Source organism: Delphinapterus leucas, chromosome 1, assembly GCF_059928025.1.
Source record: "Delphinapterus leucas isolate spDelLeu-1000000601 "Yukka" chromosome 1, BTC_Dleu_Yukka2, whole genome shotgun sequence".
Lineage (NCBI taxonomy): Eukaryota > Metazoa > Chordata > Mammalia > Artiodactyla > Monodontidae > Delphinapterus > Delphinapterus leucas.
In genome coordinates, this window is record NC_143129.1 from 144,329,491 (window position 1) to 144,353,267 (window position 23,777).

Below are 23,777 nucleotides of genomic sequence, written 5' to 3' on the forward strand. Positions count from 1 at the left end.
TGAGGAACTGCCAAATTGTCTTGCAAAGAGGCTGCACCATTTTATTTATTTATTTTTAAAATAAATTTATTTATTTATTTGTTTGTTTTTATTTCTGGCTGTGTTGGGTCCTTGTTGCTGCACACGGGCTTTCTCTAGTTGCGGCGAGCAGGGACTCCTCTTCATTGTGGTGCGCGGACTCCTCATTGTCGTGGCTTCTCTTGTTGCGGAGCACGGGCTCTAAGCGTGCGGGCTTCAGTAGTTGTGGCGCGTGGGCTCAGTAGTTGTGGCTTGCAGGCTCTCGAGCGCAGGCTCAGTAGTTGTGGCAGATGGGCTTAGTTGCTCTTAATTTTATTTTAAGATTGTTCATTGTTAGTATATAGAAATACAGTTGAATTTTAGATATTGATATTTTATTTGCAACCTTGCTGAACTCAATTATTAGTTCTAGTAGTTTCTTTTTTTCATGAATTCCTTAGAATTTTCTATATACAAGATCATGTCATCAGTGAATAGGCATAGTTTTACTTCATCCTTTTCAATCTGAATGAATGCCTTTTATTTCTTATTTTGCCTAATTGCTCTGGCTAGACACTCTGGTACAATGTTGAATGGAAGCTGAAGAACAGACATCCTTGTTTATGATTTTAGAGGAAAGCATTCAGTCTTTCATAGTTAAGTATGATGTTAATTGTAGGTTTTTTGTAGATGCTTTTCATCAAGTTGAGGAAATTCCCTTTTATTTATTGATTTTTTTCTGTTATTGTTATGACTAGGTGTTGGTTTTCGTGAATATTTTTTCTGCATCTATTGAAATAATTGTGTGTTTTTTATCCTTTATTCGATTACTGTTTATAGCATTGTATTGATTGACTTTTGTATGCTGAATCACCTTGTATGCATACTTGGTCATGGTACAATCCTTTTTATATATTGCTGGATTCAGTTTGCTAGCTTATTGTTAAGGATTTTCGCGTTTATATTCATAGGGATGTTGGTCTGTAGTTTTGTTTATTTTTCTTGGGATATCTTTGTCCATTTTTTTAAGCTGTGGTAAAACGCACAACATAAAATTTACCATTTTAACCATTTTTTTGTTGTTGTTGTTGAGGATGAAATGTAAGATCATTTTATTTCTTCACATTTCTGCTCTTATAAGAGTCATCTAAAGTGAGTATTTCTACAAGTCTCTGTTCTGCCCAGGGCATGTATTCTGGATAATGTCTCTATACATATATCCACTATATGGTTGTATAACTTACTATTGATTTAGCATTTATTTAAATGTAAGCAGTAAAGTACTTTAAATTGTTATAGACAAAAGAAAATCAATAAGTAATCACCAAAGAAGAATATCTGTTCTGCTCCCTGAAACAATACATTATCTATTAAATGTATTTATGTTAGAAATCGAAAACCTGAGATGCTCTGTCTCTTCAAAGCTTCCTGTAAAATAAATGTATTAAATTCTTACTTATGTTTCCCAACACATGTGCATGCTCACATACAGATGCACATACAACATACAGATGCAATACAAACATTCAATAAGTAAAGGGAAAAATCACCTAAATAATCACATAAGAAAGATCTTTTTAAAGCCCTCAGAATTGTACTATCACTATACAGGTTTGTTATTTGTTAAAAATAGATCTAAATTTTTACACCAAGTAAGCAAGATAACTTCATGATCAGTCTTCAGAATAGTTCTTAGAATTTAAAATTTTCCTATAAATAAAATGACTTACAGATCCATTTTAACCATTTTTAAGTATACAATTCTGTGCATTAAGTACATTGACATTGTTTTGCAACCATCACCCCATCCATCTCCAGAACTTTTTCATCTTCCCAACTTGGAACTATGTACTCATTAAACAATAACTCCTCATTCTCCCTTGCCCCCAGCCCTTGGCAACCACCCTTCTATTTTCTGTCTCCATGAATATGGCTATTCTAGGTACCTCATATAAGTGGAATCATATAATATTTGTTCTTTTGTGACTAGCATATTTCACTTTAGCATAATGTCTTCAAGGTTCATGCATATTGTAGCATGCATGTATTAGAATTTCCTTCCTCTTATTAAGGGTGGAATAATTTTTGGTTGTATGTATACACCACATTTTGTTTATCCATTCATTGATGGACACTTAGGTTGTTTCCTCCTTTTGGCTATTGTGAATAATGCTGCTATAAGTATAAACACGGGTGTACAAATATTTGTTCACGTCCCTTCTTTCAGTTCTTTTGGATATATACCCCAAAGAAGAATTGCCAGATCAAGTGGTAATTTTATGTTTAATTGTTTGAGGAACTACCATACTGTTTTTCACTGTGGCTGTACCATTTTGTGTTCCCATCAGCAATGCACAGGGTTTCCAGTTTTCCTACATTCTTGTCAACACTTGTTATTTTCTGTGTTTTTAATAGTAGCCATCCTAATGGATGTGGAATGTTTTTGTCTGGTTTTAATGTCAGGGTAATACTGATCTCATAAAACAAGTTGGTAAGTATCCTCTCCTTTTTTTTTTTTCTTTTTTTCTGGGGGTGGGTGGGTCGGGGGAAGAGTGTGTAGGATTGATGTTAATTCTTTAAATGTTTGGTGGAATTCACTAGTAATGGCATCTGGTCGTGGCTTTGTGGGAAGCTTTTGATTACAACATTCTCTTTATTTTGTATAGGTCTATTCATATTTTCTGTTTCTGCTTGAGTCAGTTTTGGTGGTTTATGTCTTTTAGGAATTTGTCCATTTCATCTAGATTATCTGATTTGTTGGCATAGGGTCATCAGTAGCATTCCTTATAATCATTTTTATTTCTATAAGGTCAGAATTGATACCCTCTCTTTTATTACTGATTTTAATGATTTGAGTCTTCTCCCTTTTTTTCTTGGTTAGTCTAGCTGAAGATTTGTCCATTTTGTTGATATTTTCAAAGAACCAACTTTTGGTTTTGTTTATTGTCTCTTGTTTTTCTGTCCTCTCTTTCATTTATTTCCACTCTAATCTTTATTATTTCCTTCCTTCTGCTTGCTTTGGGTTTAGCTTACTCTTCTTTTTCTAGTTTTGTAAGGTGCATGGTTATGTTATTGATTTGAGATCTTTTTTCTTTTTAAAAAATATTTCCCTCCAATCACTGCATCTTATAAGTTATATTGTATTTTTATTTTCATTCATCTTAAAGCATTTTCTAATTGCCTTATGATTTCTTTTTTGGCCCATCAGTTGTTTAGGAGTATATTATTTAATTTTCACGTATTTTTGGATTCCAAATTTCCTTCTGCTACTGATTTCTAATTTCATTCCATTGTGGTCACAGAACATACCTCGTATGATTTTAATCCCTACAAATTGATTGAGGCTTGTTTTATAACCTAAAATGTTCTCTGTCCTGGAGAATGTTTCATGTGCACTTGAGAAGAATGTATATTCTGCTATTATGGGGTGGAACATTCTATAAATGTCTTTTGTATACTTAGTTTGTGGTATTAATTCTTCTATTTCCTCATTGACCTCTGCCTAGTTCTAGCTACTATTGAAAGTGAAAGTCTCCAACTGTTCTTGTTGAATTGTGTATTTCTCTTTAGTTCTGTCAGTTTTTGCTTCCTGTACTTTGGGTCTCTGCCATTAGATGCATATTTGTTTAGAACTGCTATGTCTTTCTGATGGATAAGCCCTTTATCATTAAAAAAAAAAAATCCTTCCTTATCTCTAGTAATAAATTTTCACATGACTTCTACTTTTTTCTGATATTAGTGTAGCCACTCCAGCTCTCCTTTGGTTACTGTTTTCATAGTATATCTTTTTCCATTCTTTTATTTTATCTTCCTTTTTTTTTTTGACTTTTTTATCATTACGAAGTATCCCTCTTTGTCTCTAGTACTGTATTTCTTGTCTTAACATCTACAGGCATACCTCGGAGATATTGTGGGTTCAATTCCACACCACCGCAGCAAAGTGAATGTTGCAATAAACGGACTCACATGAAGTTTTTGATTTCCCAGTACATATAAAAGATATGTTTACACTATACTGTAGTCAGTAAATGTACAATAGCATTATGTCTAAAAAAATGTACATACCTCAACTTTAAAATACATTATTGCTAGAAAACACTGACCATCATCTGAGCCTTCAGCGAGTTGGAATCTTTTTGCTGGTGGAGGTCTTGCCTTGATGTTGATGGCTGCTGACTGATGAGGGTGGTGGTTGCTGAAGGTAGGGGTGGCCGTGGCAATTTCTTAAAATACGACAATGAAGTTTGCTGCATCAGTTGACCCTTCCTTTCATGAATGATTTCTCTGTAGTGTGCAGTGCTGTTTGATAGCATTTTACTAACAGAGCTTCTTTCAAAATTGGAGGCAAACCTCTCAAACCCTGCCACTGCTTTATCAACGAAGTTTATGTAATATTCTGAATCCTTTGTTGACATTTCAACAATCTTCACAGCATCTTTGCCAGGAGCAGATTCCATCTCACGAAACTACTATCTTTGCTCCTCCCTAAGAAGTAACTCCTTATCTGTTCAAGTTTTGTCACGAGATGCAGCAATTCAGTCACATTTTCAGGCTCCACTTCTAGTTCTCTTGCTATTTCTTTTTCTTTTTTTTAATTTATTTATTTTTTGGCTGCTTTGGGTCTTTGTTGCTGTGTGCAGGCTTTCTCTAGTTGTGGTGAGCGGGGGCTGCTCTTTGTTGCGGCGCGCGGGCTTCTCATTGCGGTGGCCTCTCTTGTTGCGGAGCACAGGCTCTAGGGCGTGCAGGCTTCAGTAGTTGTGGCACGCGGCTCGAGAGCGCAGGCTTGTAGTTGTGGCTTGTAGGCTCGAGAGTGCAGGCTCAGTAGTTGTGGCACACGAGCTTAATGGCTCCGCGGCATGTGGGATCTTCCCGGACCAGGGCTCGAACCCGTGTCCCCTGCATTGGCAGGCGGATTCTTAACCACTGCAACACCAGGGAACTCCTCTCTTACTATTTCTACCACATCCGCAATGACTTCCTCCACTGAAGTCTTGAACCCCTCAAAGTCATCCACAAGGGTTAAAATCAACTTCTTCCTAACGGCTGTTAATGTTGATATTTTGGCCTCTTCCCATGAATTATGAATGTTCTTAATGGCATCTAGAATGGTAAATCCTTCGCAGATCATTTTCAATGTATTTTGCCCAGATCTATCAGAGGAATCACTATCTATGGCAGCTATAGCCTTACAAAATGTATTTCTTAAATAATAAGACATGAAAGTTAAAATTGCTCCTTGATCCATGGGCTGCAGAATGGATGCTGTATTCCCAGGCATGAAAACATTAATCTCATTGTACATCTCCATCAGAGAGCTCTTTGGTGACTAGGTGCATTGTCAGTAAGCAGTAATATTTTGAAAGGAATATTTTTTTTCTGAGTATTAGGTCTCAACAGTAAATTTAAAATATTCAGTAAACCATGTTGTTAACAGGTGTGCTGCATTCCAGGCTTTGTTGTTCCATTTGTAAGGCATAGGCAGAGTAGATTTAGCATAATTCTTAAGGGCCTTATGGTCTTTGGAATGGTAAATGAGCACTGGCTTCTACTTCAAGTCACCAGCTTCAGTAGTCCCTCACAAGAGAGTCAGCTTGTCATTTGGGGGGGAGTGTTGTTTATTTCTTTAATTAACCATTAAAAAAATTTTTTAAGGTTACTTTCTATTTACAGTTATTACAAAATATTGGCTATATTCCCTGTGTTGTACAATGCATCTTTGAGCCAATCTTACACTTAATATTTTGTACCTCATCCTCCCCCACCCTTACATTCCTCCTCCCCTGTCCCCACCACTGGTATACATGAGTTTGTTCTCTGTATCTGTGAGTCTGCTTGCCTTTTGGAGCTTTGAAGCCAGGCACTGACTTCTCCTCTCTACCTGTGCAAGTCCTAGATGTCCTCTTCTAATATAAGGCTGTTTTGTCTATACTGAAAATCTGTTGTTGAATGTACCCACCTTCTTTAATTACCTAATTAGATATTCTGGATAACTTGTTGTAGCTTATGCATCACCACTTGCTGCTTCACCTTTCACTTTTTTTTTTTTAACATCTTTGTTGGAGTATAATTGCTTTACATTGTTGTGTTAGTTTCTGCTTTATAACAAAGTGAATCAGCTATACATATACATATATCCCCATATTTCCTCACTCTTGGCGTCCCCCTCCAACCCTCCCTATCCCACCCCTCTAGGTGGTCACAAAGCACCGAGCTGACCTCCCTGTGCTATGAAGCTGCTTCCCACTAGCTATCTATTTTACATTTGGTAGTGTATATATGTCCATGCCACTCTCTCACTTCGTCCCAGCTTACCCTTCCCCCTGCCTAGTCCTCAGGTCCATTCTCTACATCTGCATCTTTATTCCTGTCCTGCCCCGAGGTTCATTAGAACCATTTTTTTTTAGATTCCACATATATGTGTTAGCATATGGTATTTATTTTTCTCTTTCTGACTTACTTCACTCTGTATGACAGACTCTGGCTCCATCCACCTTACTACAAATAACTCAATTTCGTTTCCTTTTGTGACTGAGTAACATTCCATTGTATATATGTGCCACATCTTTATCCATTCATCTGTTGATGGACACTTAGGTTGCTTCCATGTCCTGCTATTGTAAATAGTGCTGCAATGAACATTGTGGTACATGCCTCTTTTTGAATTATGGTTTTCTCAGGGTATATGCCCAGTAGTGGGATTGCTGGGTCATATGATAGTTCTATTTTTGGCTTTTTAAGGAGCCTCCATACATTGATACATGGCAGTATCAGTTACACTCCCACCAGCAGTGCAAGAGGATTCCCTTTTCTCCACACCCTCTCCAGCATTTATTGTCTGTAGGTTTTTTTGATGATGGCCATTCTGACCGGTGTGAGGTGATACCTTATTGTGGTTTTGATTTGCATTTCTCTGTTGATTGGTGATGTTGAGCATCTTTTCATGTGTTAGTTTGCAATCTGTATATATTCTTTGGAGAAATGTCTATTTAAGTCTTCCACCTGTTTTTTGATTGGGTTGTTTGCTTTTTTGATATTGAGCTGCATGTTTGTTTTTTTGATATTGAGCTGCATGAGCTGTTTATATATTTTGGAGATTTATCCTTTGTCCGTTGATTCGTTTGCAAATATTTTCTCCCATTCTGAGGGTTGTCTTTTCGTGTTGTTTATAGTTTACTTTGCTGTGCAAAAGCTTTTAAGTTTCATCAGGTGCCATTTGTTTATTTTTGTTTCCATTTCTCTAGGAGGTGGGTCAAAAGGGATCTTGCTGTGATTTATGTCATAGAGTGTTCTGCCTATTTTTTCCACTAAGAGTTTTATAGTGTCCAGTCTTAAATTTAGGTCTCTAATCCATTTTGAGTTTATTTTTGTATATGGTGTTAGGGAGTGTTCTAATTTCATTCTTTTACATGTAGCTGTCCAGTTTTCCCAGCACCACTTATTGAAGAGACTGTTTTTTCTCCATTTTATATCCTTGCGTCCTTTGTCATAGATTAGTTGACCATATGTACGTGGGTTTATCTCTGGGCTTTCTATCCTTTTGCATTGATCTATGTTTCTGTTTTTGTGCCAGTACCATACTGTCTTGATTACTGTAGCTTTGCAGTATAGTCTGAAGTCAGGGAGCCTGATTCCTCCAGCTCCGTTTTTCTTTCTCAAGATTGCTTTGGCTCTTTGGGGTCTTTTGTGTTTCCATACAAATTGTGAAATTTTTTGTTCTAGTTCTGTGAAAAATGCCATTGGTAGTTTGATACGGATTACATTGAATCTGTAGATTGCTTTGGGTAATATAGTTATTTTCACGATGTTGATTCTTCCAATCCAAGAACATGGTATATCTCTCCATCAGTTTGTATCATCTTTAATTTCTTTCATCAGTGTCTTACAGAATTCTGCATACAGGTCTTTTGTCTCCCAAGGTAGGTTTATTCCTAGGTGTTTTATTCTTTTTGTTGCAGTGGTAAATAGGAGTGTTTCCTTAATTTCTCTTTCATATTTTTCATCGTTGGTGTATAGCAATGCAAGACATTTCTGTGCATTAATTTTGTATCCTGCAACTTTTCCAAATTCATTGATGAGCTCTAGTAGTTTTCTGGTGGCATCTTTAGGATTCTCTATGTATAGTATCATGTCATCTTCAAACAGTGACAGTTTTACTTCTTCTTTTCCAATTTGTATTCCTTTTATTTCTTTTTCTTCTCTGATTGACGTTGCCAGGACTTCCCAAACTATCTTGAATAACAGTGGGTGAGCGTGGACATCCTTGTCTTGTTCCTGATCTTAGAGGAAATGCTTTCAGTTTTTCACCATTGAGAATGATGTTTGCTGTGGATTTGTCGTATATGGCCTTTATTATGTTGAGGTAGGTTCCCTCTATGCCCACTTTCTGGAGAGTTTTTATCATAAATGGGTGTTGAATTTTGTTGAAATCTTTTTCTGTATCTGTTGAGATAATCATATGGTTTTTATTCTTAAGTTTGTTAATGTGGTGTATCACATTGATTTGCATACATTGAAGAATCCTTGCATCCCTGGGTTAAATCCCACTTGATCAAGGTGTATGATCCTTTTAATGTGTTGTTGGATTCTGTTTGCTAGTATTTTGTTGAGGATTTTTGCATCTATATTCATCAGTGATATTGGTCTGTAATTTTTTTTGTAGTATCTTTGTCTGGTTTTGGTATCAGGGTGAAGGCGGCCTCATAGAATGAGTTTGGGAGTGTTCCTTCGTCTGCAATTTTTTGGAAGAGTTTGAGAAGTATGGGTGTTAGCTCTTCTCTAAATGTTTGATAGAATTCACCTGTGAAGCCATCTGGTCCTGGACTTTTGTTTGTTGGAAGATTTTTAATCACAGTTTCAATTTCATTACTTGTGATTGGTCTTTTCATAGTTTCTGTTTCTTCTTGGTTCAGTCTTGGAAGGTTATACGTTTCTAAGAATTTGTCCATCTCTTCCAGGTTGTCCATTTTATTGGCATAGAGTTGCTTGTAGTAGTCTCTTAGGATGCTTCGTATTTCTTGGTGTCTGTTGTAACTTCTCATTTTTCATTTCTAATTTGATTGATTTGAGTCCTCTCCTTCTTTTTCTTGATGAGTCTGGCTAATGGTTTATCAATTTTGTTTATCTTCTCAAAGAACCAATTTTAGTTTTATTCATCTTTGCTATTGTTTCCTTCATTTCTTTTTCATTTATTTCTGATCTGATCATTATGACTTCTTTCCTTCTGCTAACTTTGGGTTTTGTTTGTTTTTCTTGCACTAGTTTCTTTAGACGTAAGGTTAGATTGTTTATTTGAGATTTTTCTTGTTTCTTGAGGTAAGCTTATATTTCTGTAAACTTCCCTCTTAGAACTGCTTTTGCTGCATCCCATAGGTTTTGGATCGTTGTGCTTTTAATTAATTTATTTTTTCTGTGTTGGGTCTTCGTTTCTGTGCGAGGGCTTTCTCTAGTTGTGGCAAGCGGGGGCCATGCTTCATCGTGCTGCACGGGCCTCTCACTGTCACGGACTCTCTTGTTGCAGAGCACAGGCTCCAGACGCGCAGGCTCAGTAGTTGTGGCTCACGGGCGTAGTTGCTCTGCAGCATGTGGGATCCTCCCAGACCAGGGCTCGAACCTGTGTCCCGTACATTAGCAGGCAGATTCTCAACCACTGCGCCACCAGGGAAGCCCTGGATCGTCGTGTTTTTGTTGTAATTTGTCTCCAGCTATTTTTTTGATTTCCTCTTTGATTTCTTCAGCGATCGCTAGGTTATTTAGTAACGTATTGTTTAGCCTCCGTGTGTTTGGGCTTTTTATGTTTTTTCCCCTGTAATTGATTTCTAATCTCATAGTGTTGTGGTCAGAAAAGATGCTTGATATGATTTCAGTTTTCTTAAATTTACTGAGCCTTGATTTGTGACCCAAGATGTGATCTATCCTGGAGAATGTTCCGTGTGCACTTGAGAAGAAAGTGTAATATGCTGTTTTGGCATGGAGAGTCTTATAAATATCAATTAAATCTTTCTTGTCTATTGTGTTATTTAACGTTCGTGTTTCCTTATTAATTTTCTGTTTGGATGATCTGTCCATTGGTGTAAGTGAGGTGTTAAAGTCCCCCACTATTATTGTGTTCCTGTCGATTTCCTCTTTTATAGCTATTAGCAGTTGACTTGTGTATTGAGGTGCTCCTATTTTGGGTGCATATATATTTATAGTTGTTATATCTTCTTCTTGGATTTATCCCTTGATCATTATGTAATGTCCTTCCTTGTCTCTTGTAACATTCTTTATTTTAAAGTCTATTTTATGTGATATGAGTATTGCTACTCCAGCTTTCTTTTGATTTCCATTTGCATGGAATATCTTTTTCCATGCCCTCACTTTCAGTCTCTGTGTGTCCCTAGGTCAGAAGTGTGTCTCTTGTAGACAGCATATATATGGGTCTTGTTTTTGTATCCATTCAGTGAGCCTGTGTCTTTTGGTTGGAGCATTTAATCCATTCATGTTTAAGGTAATTATCGATATGTTTGTTCCTATGACGATTTTCTTAATTGTTATGGGTTTGTTTTTGTAGGTCGTTTTCTTCCACTTAGAGAAGTTCCTTTAGCATTTGTTGTAGAGCTGGTTTGGTGATGCTGAATTCTCTTAGCTTTTGCTTGTCTGTAAAGCTTTTGATTTCTCCGTTGAATCTGAATGAGATCCTTGCTGGGTAGAATAATGTTGGTTGTAGGCTCTTCCCTTTCATCACTTTAAATATATCCTGCCACTCCCTTCTGGCTTGTAGAGTTTCTGCTGAGAAGTCAGCTGGTAACCTTTCGGGAGTTCCCTTGTATGTTACTTGTTGCTTTCCCTTGTTGCTTGTAATATTTTTTCTTTGTATTTAATTTTTGATAGTTTGATTAATATGTGTATTGGCGTGTTTCTTCTTGCATTTATCCTGTATGGGATTTTCTGTGCTTCCTGGACTTGATTGACTATTTCCTTTCTCATATTAGGGAAGTTTTCAACTCTAATCTCTTCAAATATTTTCTCAGACCCTTTCTTTTTCTTTTCTTCTTCTGGGACCCCTATAATGCGAATGTTGTTGCATTTAATTTTGTTCCCGAGGCCTCTGAGACTCTCCTCAATTCTTTTCATTCTTTTTTCTTTATTCTGCTCTGTGGCAGTTATTTTCTCTATTCTGTCTTCCAGGTCACTTACCGTTCTTCCAGGTCACTTACCGTTCTTCTGCCTCAGTTATTCTGCTATTGATTCCTTCTAGAGAATATTTAATTTCATTTACTGTGTTGTTCATCATTGTTTGCTCTTTAGTTCTTCTAGGTCCTTGTTAAATGTTTCTTGTATTTTCTCCATTCTATTTCCAAGATTTTGGATCATCTTTACTATCATTATTCTGAATTCTTTTTCAGGTAGACTCCCTATTTCCTCTTCATTTGTTTGGCCTGATGGGTTTTTACCTTGCTCCTTTATCTGTTGCGTATTTCTCTGTCTTATCATTTTATTTTACTTACTGTGTTTGGGGTCTCCTTTTCTTATGCAGCAGGTTTGTAGTTCCCGTTGTTTTTGGTGTCTGGCCCCAGTGGGTGCGGTTGGTTCAGTGGCTTGTGAAGGCTTCCTGATGGAGGGGACTGGTGTTCCCTGTGTTCTGGTGGGTGGGGCTGGATCTTGTCTTTCTGATGAGAAGGACTGCGTCTGGTGGTGTGTTTTGGGGTGTCTATGAACTTAGTGTTATTTTATGCAGGCTCTCTGCTAATGGGTGGGTTTGTGTTCCTGTCTTGCTAGTTGTTTGGCATGGGGCATCGAGCACTGGAGCTTGCTGGCCGTTGGGTGCAGCTGGGTCTTAGTGTTGAGATGGAGGTCTCTGGGAGAGCTCTTGCCAATTGATACTGCGTGGGGCTGGGAGGTCTCTGGTGGTCCAATGTCCTGGAGTCAGCTCTCCCACCTCTGGGGCTCAGGCTGTACCCCTGGCCGGAGCAGCAAGACCCTGTCAGCCACTTGGCTCAGAAGAAAAGAAAGAAAAATAATAATAATATATTTTAAAAATAATAAAGAAAAAATAATAGAAATAATAAAATAAATAAATTTTTTAAAAAAAGAAGAGAGCAACCAGACCAATAAACAAATCTACCAGTCATAAGAAGTACTAAAAACTAAACTAAGATTAACATAAAAATCAGAAACAAATCAGTCACAGACAGCAAACCCCATGTCTACAGTTGCTCCCAGAGTCCACTGCCTCTATTTTGGGAACATTTGTTCAGGTATTCATGTATTTCACAGATGCAGGGTTCATCAAGTTGATTGTGGGGATTTAATCCACTGCTCCTGAGGCTACACAGAAAAATTTCCCTTTCTCTTCTTTGTTCACACAGCTCCTGGGGTTCAGCTTTGGTTTTGGCCCCGTCTCTGCGTGTAAGTCACCCTCAGGTGTCTGTTCCCCACCCAGACAGGAGGGGGTTAAAGCAGTGGCTGATTATGGCTCTCTTGCTCTCTCAGGCCGCTGAGAGCGAAGCGTATGGTAGCCGTAATTGGAATGCAGGGCAGGCCTGCGGCGGCAGAGGCATGACATTGCAACAGCGTGAGGCATGCCTTGTGTTCTCCCGGGGAAGTTGTCCGTGGATCTCGGGACCCTGACAGTGGCGTGCTGCACAGGCTCCCTGGGGCGGTGGGGTGTGGATAGTGATCTGTGCTTGCACACAGGATTCTTGGTGGCAGCAGCAGCAGTGTTACCATTTCATGCTTGTCTCTGTTGCCTGAGCTGATTAGCTGCGCCTTGTGCCCGTCTCTGGAGCTCGCTTAGGCGGTACTCTGCTTTCTGTGGGCACACGGGGAAGGAATCCCCTCTCCTCGTGCACCCTGAAACAATGGCCTCTTGCCTCTTTGGCAGCTCCAGACCTTTTCCCGGACTCCCTCCCGGCTAGCCGTGGCGCACTAGCCCCCTAAAGGCTGTGTTCACGCAGCCAACCCCAGTCCTCTCCCTGCGATCCGACCGAAGCCCGAGCCTCAGCTCCCAGCCCCCGCCCGCTCCGGCGGGTGAGCAGACAAGCCTCTCGGGCTGGTGAGTGCCGGTCGGCACCTATCCTCTGTGCGGGAATGTCCCCGCTTTGCCCTCCGCACCCCTGTGGCTGCGCTCTCCTCCATGACTCCGAAGCTTCCCCCCTCCGCCACCCGCAGTCTCCGCACGCGAAGGGGCTTCCTAGTGTGTGGGAACCTTTCCTCCTTCACAGCTCCCTCCCACTGGTGCAGGTCCCGTCCCTATTCTTTTGTCTCTATTTTTTCGCCCTACCCAGGTATGTGGGGATTTTCTTTCCTTTTGGGAAGTCTGAGGTCTTCTGCCAGCGTTCAGTAGGTGTTCTGTAGGAGATGTTCCACATGTAGATGTATTTTTCATGTATTTGTGGGCAGGAAGGTGGTCTCCATGTCTTACTCCTCTGCCATCTTGAAGGTCCCCCTGTCACCTTTCACTTTTTTTTTTTTTTTTTGTGGTACGCGGGCCTCTCACTGCTGTGGCCTCTCCCGTTGCGGAGCGTAGGCTCCAGACGCGCAGGCTCAGCGGCCATGGCTCACGGGCCCAGCCGCTCCGTGGCATGTGGGATCTTCCCGGACCGGGGCACGAACCCGTGTTCCCTGCATTGGCAGGCGGACTCTCAACCACTGCGCCACCAGGGAAGCCCACCTTTCACTTTTATGTTATGAAGATATGCCTTCTTTCCTTCAGCCTCATGAAGCAGCCTGTGTTAGCTTCAAACTTCTTCTGCAGCTTCCTCATCTCTCTCAGCCTTCACAGAATTGAAGAGGGTTAGGGCTTTGCTCTAGGTTAGACTTTGGCTTAAGGGAATGTTGTGGCTGATTTAATCTTCCACCCAGACCACTGAAACTTTCTCCATATAGCAATAAGCCTGTTTTGCTTTCTTATCATTTGTTTGTTCGGTGGAGTAGCAGTTTTAATTTCTTTCAAGAAGTTTTCCTTTGCATTCACAACTTAGCTAACAGTTTGGTGCAAGACACCTACCTAGCTTTTGGCCTGTCTCAGCTTTCATCATGCCTTCCTCACTAAGCTTAATCGTTTCTAGCTTTTGATTTAAAGTGAGAGACATGCTACTTACTCTTCCTTTCACTTGAACACGTGGAGGCCATTGTAGGGCTATTAATTGGCTTAATTTTAATACTGTTGTGTCTCAGGGAGTAGGGAGACCTGAGGAAGGGAGAGAGACCAGAAACAGCCGTTTGGTGGAGTGGTCAGAACACAGACATTTATGGTTAAGTTTGCTATGTTATACAGACACAATTCTTGGTGCCCCAAAACAATATAAATAGTAACATCTAAGATCACTTATCACAGATCACCATAACGAATGTAATAATAATGAGAAAGTTTGTAATATTGTGAGAATTACCAAAATGCAACTCATAGACATGAAGTGAGCAAATGCTGTTGGAAAAAGTGTTGATAGACTTGCTGGATGCAGGGTTGCCACAAACCTTCAATTAGTAAAAATTGAACATCTGCGAAGCACAGCAAAGCAAAGCACTATAAATCAAGGTATGCCGGTATTCTGTTTATTACTAATATAGCCACTCCGCCACCTTTACGTGTGCATGATATATCTTTTTCCACCCTTTTATTTCAACCTCTTTATGTCTTTTAATCTAAAGGGTATCTCTTGTAGACAGTTGGATCACTTTTTAAAAATTCATTCTGAAAATCTCTGCCTTTTGGTTAGGGCATTTAGTCCACTTTCATTCCATATGTTTCTGATAGTTATAATTTAGTATAATTATTTGATAAAACAAGATTTACATCTGCCATCTTGCTGTTTGTCTTCTATGTTTTATGCCTTTTATCCTCTAATCCTCCATTACTCCTCTGTTTCATATTAAGTATACTTTCCAGTGTACAATTTTAATTCCCTTCTTTTTTCTTTCACTGTGTAATTTTTAAAGCTATTTTATTAGTGGTTGCCTTGTAGATTACAATTAACATCCTGATCTATAGCATTGTAATTCAAATTAATACCAACTTAATTTCAATAGTGTACAAAACATTCTTCCAATATAACTCTGTTCTCCACCCCCACCTTTTGTGCTATTATTGTCATATGGGTCACATCTGTATTCATTATAAGCCCATTAACATGGTTTTGTAATTATTGCTTTGTGCATCTGTCTTTTAAATCAGATAGGAAAAGAAATACTACATTAATACTGTCTTTAATAACAGAATTATGAAAGGCCATGGAGGTGATGAGAATGAGGTTAATTCCACATTTGTGAATTTTTAAGAAAAAAATCTGTTAAAAAAAAGTTTTTACTGGAAAAATATTTATTAAAATGTCAGTGTGATTAATTTATAAGTGGTGAAATTAACGGTGGGTTTTATTTTTTGCTATTCATATTTTCTACAATAAACATGTATTACTTATTTGGTAATTTAAGACAAAAACAAAGGTATTTAGAAACCAAATTATGTTACCAAGTGGAATGGGATTCTTAAGTAAAACATACTCAGTATAATTTAACTTTTTTTTTTTTACCGCTATAGGTGAGTCCCTACCTCTCTAATTCATTAGGTTCTTCAAAAATCTATGTTTTTATATATTTATTTTACTAAATTATTTTAATTTTGAAATAATTCCAGGTTTACAAAAACGCTGCAAGAATAGCGCAAAACTATTTTTGCAACTTTTCTGTAAATGTAAAATTATTTATATAACCTTTATATAAATTTGAAATTTTTATATAAACTTTATTCAGGTTCTTCAAATGTTAACATTTTATCACATTCTCTTTATTCTTCTTTTCTCTAAATATGAATATCCATGTATGTATAATGTGCATGTGTATGTAAAAGTATGTGTGTGTTTTGTTGTTGTTTTCTCTGAAATGTTTGAGAATAAATTAAAGACATGATATCCCTTTACCCTTAAATACTTCAGTGTGTATTTCTTACAAATGAGGATATTCTCTTATGTAACCTCAGTATATTATCAAAATCGGGAACATTGATCCAGTACTAAAGTCCTTTGAAGCCAAGAAGTAAAATTAAACAAATAAAAATTCCTGGTTCAAGATCTAATCCAGGATCCCATGCTGCATTTAGTTGTTATGTCTGTCCAGTCTTCCTCAGTCTTTCCTGACTTTGACATTTTTGAAGAATACAGGCTATTTTTTAGGTTGTTCCTCATTTTGGGTTTCATCATGACTAGAGACAGGATGCATTTTTGGCAGGACTGTCACAGAGATGATGTTGTGCCCTTTACAGTGCATCCATTCAGGAGGCACACGATGTTTGTGTCATTACTGATGATGTTAAAGGTCTCCCCCCACCCCCACCCAAGGAAGCTCTTAGCTTTGGGCAGGTTTTGTTTGTCGGCTTCTAAACAATAGCGATTTATTTCTCGTGGTTCTTGAGGCTGGAAGTCCAAGATCAGGGTACCAGCATGGTTGCATTCTAGTGAGGGTCCTCCTCTGGGTTGTTGTGTGGAGAGCAGAGAGGGGATGCAGGCTCTCCTGTGACTCTCACAAGGGCAATAATCCCATTTGGAGGCTCTTGGTTTTCATAGCTGCTAAGTACATTTAATGATTTCATACATGATTTGATCTATTAACTTCCTGTGGAAATTAATGGTAGATATTTCACAGTAATGACATATTCCCATCATACAACTGAATTCTATTTTTATATGCCTTAATTCTACTTTGATCCTAGGTTCATAAATTTAAGCATTTAACAAGTGTACAATTTTGAGACTATCTTAAAATCTTTACATTTTGATTCTCCTCAGTTCCTTTAAGTGGTTTATTTACAGAACTTATTAATTAAAAATATTTCTGAGGCCTTCCCTGGTGGCGCAGTGGTTGAGAGTCCGCCTGCCGATGCAGGGGACACGGGTTCGTGCCCCGGTCCGGGAAGATCCCACATGCCACGGAGCGGCTAGGCCCGTGAGCCATGGCCGCTGAGCCTGCGTGTCTGGAGCCTGTGCTCTGCAACGGGAGAGTCCACAACAGTGAGAGGCCTGCGTACCGCCAAAAAAAAAAAAAATTTCTGAAAGTATTGTGTTTAAAAACTGAATTATCCCCAAACATTATGACTCTAAATTTACTTCATCCACCATCCCTCACTCTTCACCCCCAATTATATTGTCTTCTACTCCTTTTTAAATTTTTATTACCTTCCTGTTTTTTGTCTTATTTTCATCCCAATTTAGCCATGAACCTGAAAAAAAATGTGTTGCATTCCTTTAGATATCATTCATGTGGGGTTGAAATTTGTTTTTCAGTGTGTTTTTAAATCATTTCTGTTTTATATTTATGGTCTTTTCCTTCATTGAGGCTAAAGGTGAATTTTTTTAATGGAACTGTTTTATTTTGTAATGATCAAATTATAGAGTGGGTTGTGAAAATGGTTAGGTTTTCAAAGGAGCCAGGTGTTAGGCCATTTGGGAGGAGAGGTTCCATTCGATTTATTACAGATTACTATAGTGAGAACTGACGGAAAGTTTGGCAGTTACCCCACTGATAGCTGAAACTTTGCATGAATTATTTTTCTATTTAAAAATATGTTTTAAATACCTACTTTGTGTTAGGCACTAGGTTTTAGAGATACAGAAGTGGTCAGAAACAGTCCTTGTCCTTGTGGCTCACTTGGTCTAGTGGGGGCAAACAGAATAAATCACAAATAAATGTAAAATTATATCTGTGAGTTGAGTTATGAAGGAGAAGTTCAGGATGGTAGGGGTATAAAATAATTAAAGGAATTTGACAATGTTTAGAAGTTCTGGAAAGGTTTTTCTCTGAAAGAGTTTAGAGGGTTTAAGAGTTAAGTAGGTTAAAGAGGGCAGAAGGCTGAGTTCAGGAATAGCGGCATCCCTGTGGAGATGGACAGGGATGGATTTGTAGAGTAGTAGATGGATTTGAGAGAAATCTAGGAGGTCTGATCACTTAGTCTTAGGGGTGGAGATGGGAGAATAGGGTTTTAAGAATGTGTCTTGATTTCTGGCTATGCTGCCAGATGAATGTGGTGCCATTCACTGAGCAGAGAAAAGAGAGCCTAGCACTGAGGTTTGAGAAACTCCAGTGTTTGATGGCTAGGAAGGGGAGGATGTACCAGAAGAGGAGACAGAAGGAACCACCCTAACCCAGACCCCAGAGGAGAACAGGGAAGCATGTTATCCTGGGAGGTAAGGGGAGGGAATCTAGCATACCAAGAAGAGGAAGCAGGCAGAAGGTCAGATATTCCTGAAAAGTAAGATAAGGACTGAAACATGTCCACTGGATTGAATGATGTAGCATTCAGTGTGGTGACCTTAACAGTTGCCACTTTGGGAGAGCATGAGAAAAGGGGCTGTAGATGAAGGTAGATTTGATATTTATAACAAGAGATTAAGAGAGTTCATTTTTGAAGAATGAGATGAGCTCACCTTCTGAGAGAGTTGGGATGCCACATTGATAAAAGCTGAGAATATTTCAGATAGTCTTGGTGAAAGATGTGATTACGAGAAAGAAATGTGAAATCCACAATCTTGGAATTAATGGCTACCAGTGATTAAGGATCTGCTTTGTGTTAAATTGAAAAATTTTTAAGTAGTCACTAATTATTTGTGTGTGTGTGTGTGTGTGTGTTATTTTTTTTTTTAAACCATAATCCCTCTTTGTCAGAAGAATGATGAAAACGGAAACTGCTCAGGGGAAGGAATTGAATTCCCTACAACAAATTTATATGAACTGGAAAGCCGCGTTTTGACGGATCACTGGTCCATACCTTACAAGCGGGAAGAGTCACTAGGCAAATGCCTGTTGGCATCTACCTACCTAGCAAGACTTGGTAAGTTCATACTTCAGGACACAGGAGGAGTTTTCGTTTTTTGGGGTTTTTTTTTTGATAGGAGGCTTGACTTTCATCTTAGCTCCTGTCATTGGCCATCTGTAGTATCTTAGATCATTTACTCTCTTAGTCTTTGTTTATCCCCTGTGGAGTAAAAGCGTTGAATTAAATCAGCTATTTTCTTCTAACTCCAATAGAGTGTAAGAGTCTTTAAAATATAATTGAAAAGCCTTACGGAAATTGAAATTAACTTTTCCACAGAAACTTGGAGCACTTTAGATTAAGGCTTAATGCAGTGGCTTTTTTTTTTTTTTTAAAGAAAAGAAAGTAATGTTTATTTAATATTTTATGCTTACTAAGTTCTTGGCACTATCTTAAGTGCTTTACAGATATTAAACGAATAGAGTAATAAAATATCACTAGGTTAGAGAATAAGTTTCAACATAAGGAAGCATCTATATTATAAATATATTAAAGAGAGAATAATAATTTATTTTTCATATTGAATTCATTTGTAAAATAAGATGAATTGAGCCAGTGTTCTGCAAATTTTTTTTTCTCATTAAAAGTGCATAGTTTACCATTGTGATTAAATACAAGGCACATCAAAAGGAAATATTTTGACTAGCTTCCATGATGCGTTTATGACTGGCTTCTCAGCAGCAACATTTATTGAGTGCCTGAGAGGATGCCGGTATTATGCTAAGTGGTAGGACTGAAAAAAGAAAATGTGCTCGACAGTGTCTCCACTGATAAGCAAAATCTGTCATTGAGTTTTTCTTTCAAGTGTATTCCGAAGGATAATTTTACAGTGGATTCATTCATTCATTTAGCAAGTATTTATCACTTACTCTATGCCAGGCACAGTTCTGTGCATTTTATTGCACAGAGTTCAATTTGTTTTGGGCAAGAGAGTGATTTTGGCATTTATTGAGAATATTTGTGTTTTTAAAAGAGATGTTTAGGAAGACTGTAATGGCTGGTAAGTAGCTGCTGGTGGTGTTTGTTCTATTAGCTATTTAGTCAGATCATTGAAAGTTACTCTGATATGGAAACATGAGTTCAAGCATTTCAGTTCTAATTAGTATTTACTTATTATACTATTAATAAGTATATATTAATAATAAATATAAATGGATATATTATGCTATTAATAATTTAATACTGTTACTTTCTCAGCCTATTCCTTTATCAGAATGTATGTCTTCTGCTTTTAATAATTCCTTAAGAATCAAGGTTTCTGTAATAAGTTCCATATGTATGAGCTTGGAATGATATATATGATTTCTGCAACTACCTAAAATCTAAATAAGGCATATTGTTTCATTTATTTTACAAAGGTCTTTCTGAGTCTGATGAGAATTGTAAAAGATTTATGGATAGGTGTATGCCTGAAGCATTTAAAAAGGTAAGAAAAATGTGCTGTGCTGATTTTTTTTTTTTTTTTTTGGTGGGGGTGAAGGTGAACAGGCTTTTTGCTTTAGTTTTAGTTTTTTAACATGTGAGCCCAGTTTATGAATCCTGTACAACTGAGGAATGCTCAAAAATGAAAAACGTAGCCCTGAATATGGGGCTCAGGAATGATTTATTTCTTCTATATTTAATTGTTTGCATGTCTTTGGTCGAATATAGCTTTTACTTCCTTCTATTTAACTGCTAAAGAATAGGTAAAGACTTACACTAGGAAATTAGAAATCTTACTAAACTAAGGATTGTGGCACTTAGAAAGATAATATTTATTTATCAAAATATAGGCCATTTTGTACGTACTATTCTACTGAGACAGAAGCAGACGTTTAAACTATAGAAAGTTTAACTGGATTGAGTATTGTATCTGGCAAAACGGCATGTGGATGGCAGCATCTCTGTTGGAGCTAGACTGATATGCTTGCCCCCATTATGGCCACATCTCTTATAAAGCAATTTTTCTTAACAGTGAGAATAGAAGATCACAGGACTTCTGTTTCTGAAAGCAGTCTAACTCAGCATGGTTCCCTATTCAGGGCCTGAGTCCTGAATCCTCCAAGAGCAGGGACGATGTCACAGGGACTGTTGTTTTCCCCAGCATATAGCCAGTGCCTAGTGCAGAGAAAGAGCTCGGTAAATCTTTGTTGAATGAATAAATGAGTCTTCTGCTGTCTCGTGCTTCTGGGTTTTGACATCCATTTTTTGTCTCATATGCAAGTAAGATACTACAACTACAGATGATGAAGTTTGTATTTATTATAAAACCCAGTAAAATAAACTTCATTTGCAAACTGTTATTCCCATCGGCGTCTTGACAGACAGAATCTCCCTTGATTCAAGACTGAAGACAGAACAAAATTAATTTTAGGAACAAAAATAGCTTCATCTTTGAAAAAAGGGAGAAATCTTTTAAAATTGTCATTTAGGCAGGGATTATAGAGAATCAAGGTTTTTCTTCATTTTGGATGAATTCATCTACCATTTTGTAGTTTTAACTTTTAAGAATTTTGTTAAGAATTATAGTAGCTTTTTAAAAAAATACCAGCACTTTTATAATGTAACATATTGTGACACCTATCATAATGTATGCATAAATTTGCAGAGAAAGAAAATTCAAGTTTATTCAGAGTCATGGAAAAGGGTTTATTCGTGTAAGGAAGGGATCTTTAGGTTGATGATCTTCAGATTCAGAGAGCCCTGGGTCAAGTCAGTCCAGCAGCAAGTTGCATATTTGGAGTGTAATACTCTAACTTGGTACAGAGATGCTTCAGAGGACTGTTTTATTTTATGCCCTCAGCTATTTGTAATAGTATAATAAATGGTCAAGCGGCTGTTGGGGTTTTTTTCCTATAAAACTATGAGCACAAAGGTACCTTGCATTATGTTTAATGTCATTCAATTCTTACAGTTTAGAGCTATTAAAAAGATTTCTCTAAACTAGAAGGGCTACAGAATTCTGTGTGCCTTTAGATTTGTGTTTCCTGGTATGATGGCTCTCTCCCTACCTTCCCTGGGCTTTTCTCACAAGCTGCCCTTTTTAAAAAAAAAAAAAGAAGTAAGAGTACAAATAATAAGCAATTGTGTGAATAAGGTGCACAAAAGGAGCTTTATTGTAATTTCTACTTTCTTCACCTTTCACTTTCAGGCCAGCCTGGATTCCTGTTTTTTTTTTTGGCTGCATTGGGTCTTTGTTGCTGCACGCGAGTTTTCTCTAGTTGCGGCGAGCAAGGGCTACTCTTCATTGCGGTGTGCAGGCTTCTCATTACAGTGGCTTCTCCTGTTGTGGAGCGTGGGCTCTAGGCGTGCGGGCTTCAGTAGTTGTGGCATCCGGGCTCAGTAGTTGTGGCATCCGGGCTCAGTAGTTGTGGCTTGTGGGCTCTAGAGCTCAGGCTCAGTAGTTGTGGCGCACGGGCTTAGTTGCTCCGCAGCATGTAGGATCTTCCCAGACCAGGGCTCGAACCCGTGTCCCCTGTGTTGGCAGGCAGATTCCTAACCACTGCACCACCAGGGAAGTCCCCTGGATTCTTTTACTAGTATATTCAGGCAGGGGAAGACATCCAGATGTGGCCATAGTGCACAGTTGTGTTTAAACTTTGTGTGCCTCTTCCTCACATGGTGCTGCCTGTCTTGCCTCACCTCATCTGGAAGGTAGATAGAACTCCATTTTCAAAGTAAAAACGGAACATATGAGATGACAACAGCGGGAGTGGTACTTAGTCCACATAAATTTTATTGTCACATGAAGCTTCTTAAATCTTAATCTCTGCTTTATTATCTAATTTTTAAGCATAGGAAGAATATATAGGCAGTCAAAATAATTCTTGCAAAAATAGTAGCAAAAAATAGTAATTACCTTATATAGAATCAGTCTTATGATTATTGTTCATTTGAGCAAATAGTGCAGCTAATTGCTATAGAGAAAGTCTGGAACTGAGGTTTTCCTCTGCAGCTAAAGAAGTTTGGGCTCTTTCAGGGTCTTAACCCTCTCGTTAAGGGGTTCTCAGTGTGGCTAAGGTGAAATTTTTATAGCACAGTATTTTCCCTCTGAAGGGAGATCTTACAAAAACATGAAACCACTGTACCAATATGCCATTATTTTATTAAGTGGAATCCTTTCATTTTCCCATTCCCTGTTTCGGCAGTTGTTCCTGAATTAGACTTCCCCAAGGACTTAGAAGGTCAAAGATTGGGGATATCCAAAGATGATGATTTTAGATTCTTCTGTGTGCCTTTTCCTTCCTTTTTAACAAATCTAAGCTACTATCTGAGTATAAGATGCACCATTTTTTATATTTAAGAAAAATAGCTGCAAAGTAAACAATGTTACAGTGCTATTTTAGATTTGCTTAAACTTTTTTAAAAAATTGTATATTTCTTTAATACGTACTAGAAAGGAAAATACAAGCAAAATAAATTAACAAGGTATTTCTAAAATTTTTTTCACATTCAGAGCCCTGCTGCCATCTGGTCAACAGGTGGGAAGATGCAGTTCTGTTTCTGAGATATAAATAATATGGAAAGAATGTGCATGTTCAAATCATGAGATTTCTTAGATTCCAGGAATGTTGATTAATAACGACAGCCAAAATATATTAATAATAAAACCTCGCTAATACTTTACATTTGATATACCTTTTGATACTTGTGACGTCTCTGTGAAGTGGGTAGGAATTATCTCTCTTTTGAGATGAGAGAACTGAGTCTCTGGGAACTCTGGTAAATTTGTTCAAGACCACACAGCTAGAAAATAGTAGTACCGGAATTGATCTGAGGTTCTTTCTTGTTGTTCACCACTTGACCTCCCCTAGTAATAATGAAAAGTAGAAAACAAACATTTTCTTTTAAACAAACTGTTTGATTTATTTATTTGGACACCCTGCGTGGCTTGTGGGATTTTAGTTCCCTGACCAGGGATTGAACCCAGGCCCTCGACATTGAGAGCGCCTAATCCTAACCACTGAACCAGCAGGGAATTCCCCAAACTGTCTTAATATAAGGGAATTAAAGTTCAGAA

General features: G+C 38.0%; 1 protein-coding gene across 7 annotated transcripts in view; it reads left to right on the top strand.

The window, feature by feature from the left end:
* USP24 (ubiquitin specific peptidase 24) overlaps nt 1-23,777 on the top strand; it is a 148,246-nt gene that overhangs the window by 22,688 nt on the left and 101,781 nt on the right. For 6 of the 7 annotated variants that reach the window (XR_002644832.2, XM_089922052.1, XM_022575774.2 and 3 more), the window contains exons 2-3: nt 18,631-18,796; nt 20,137-20,204. Coding sequence is in view for 6 of the 7 variants with exons in the window: in XM_089922052.1 (XP_089778178.1) it covers nt 18,631-18,796; nt 20,137-20,204 (234 nt within the window). In the remaining variant the exon portion in view is untranslated. The remainder of the gene's footprint in view (nt 1-18,630; nt 18,797-20,136; nt 20,205-23,777) is intronic. The other variant, XM_022575776.2, reaches the window with a different exon arrangement.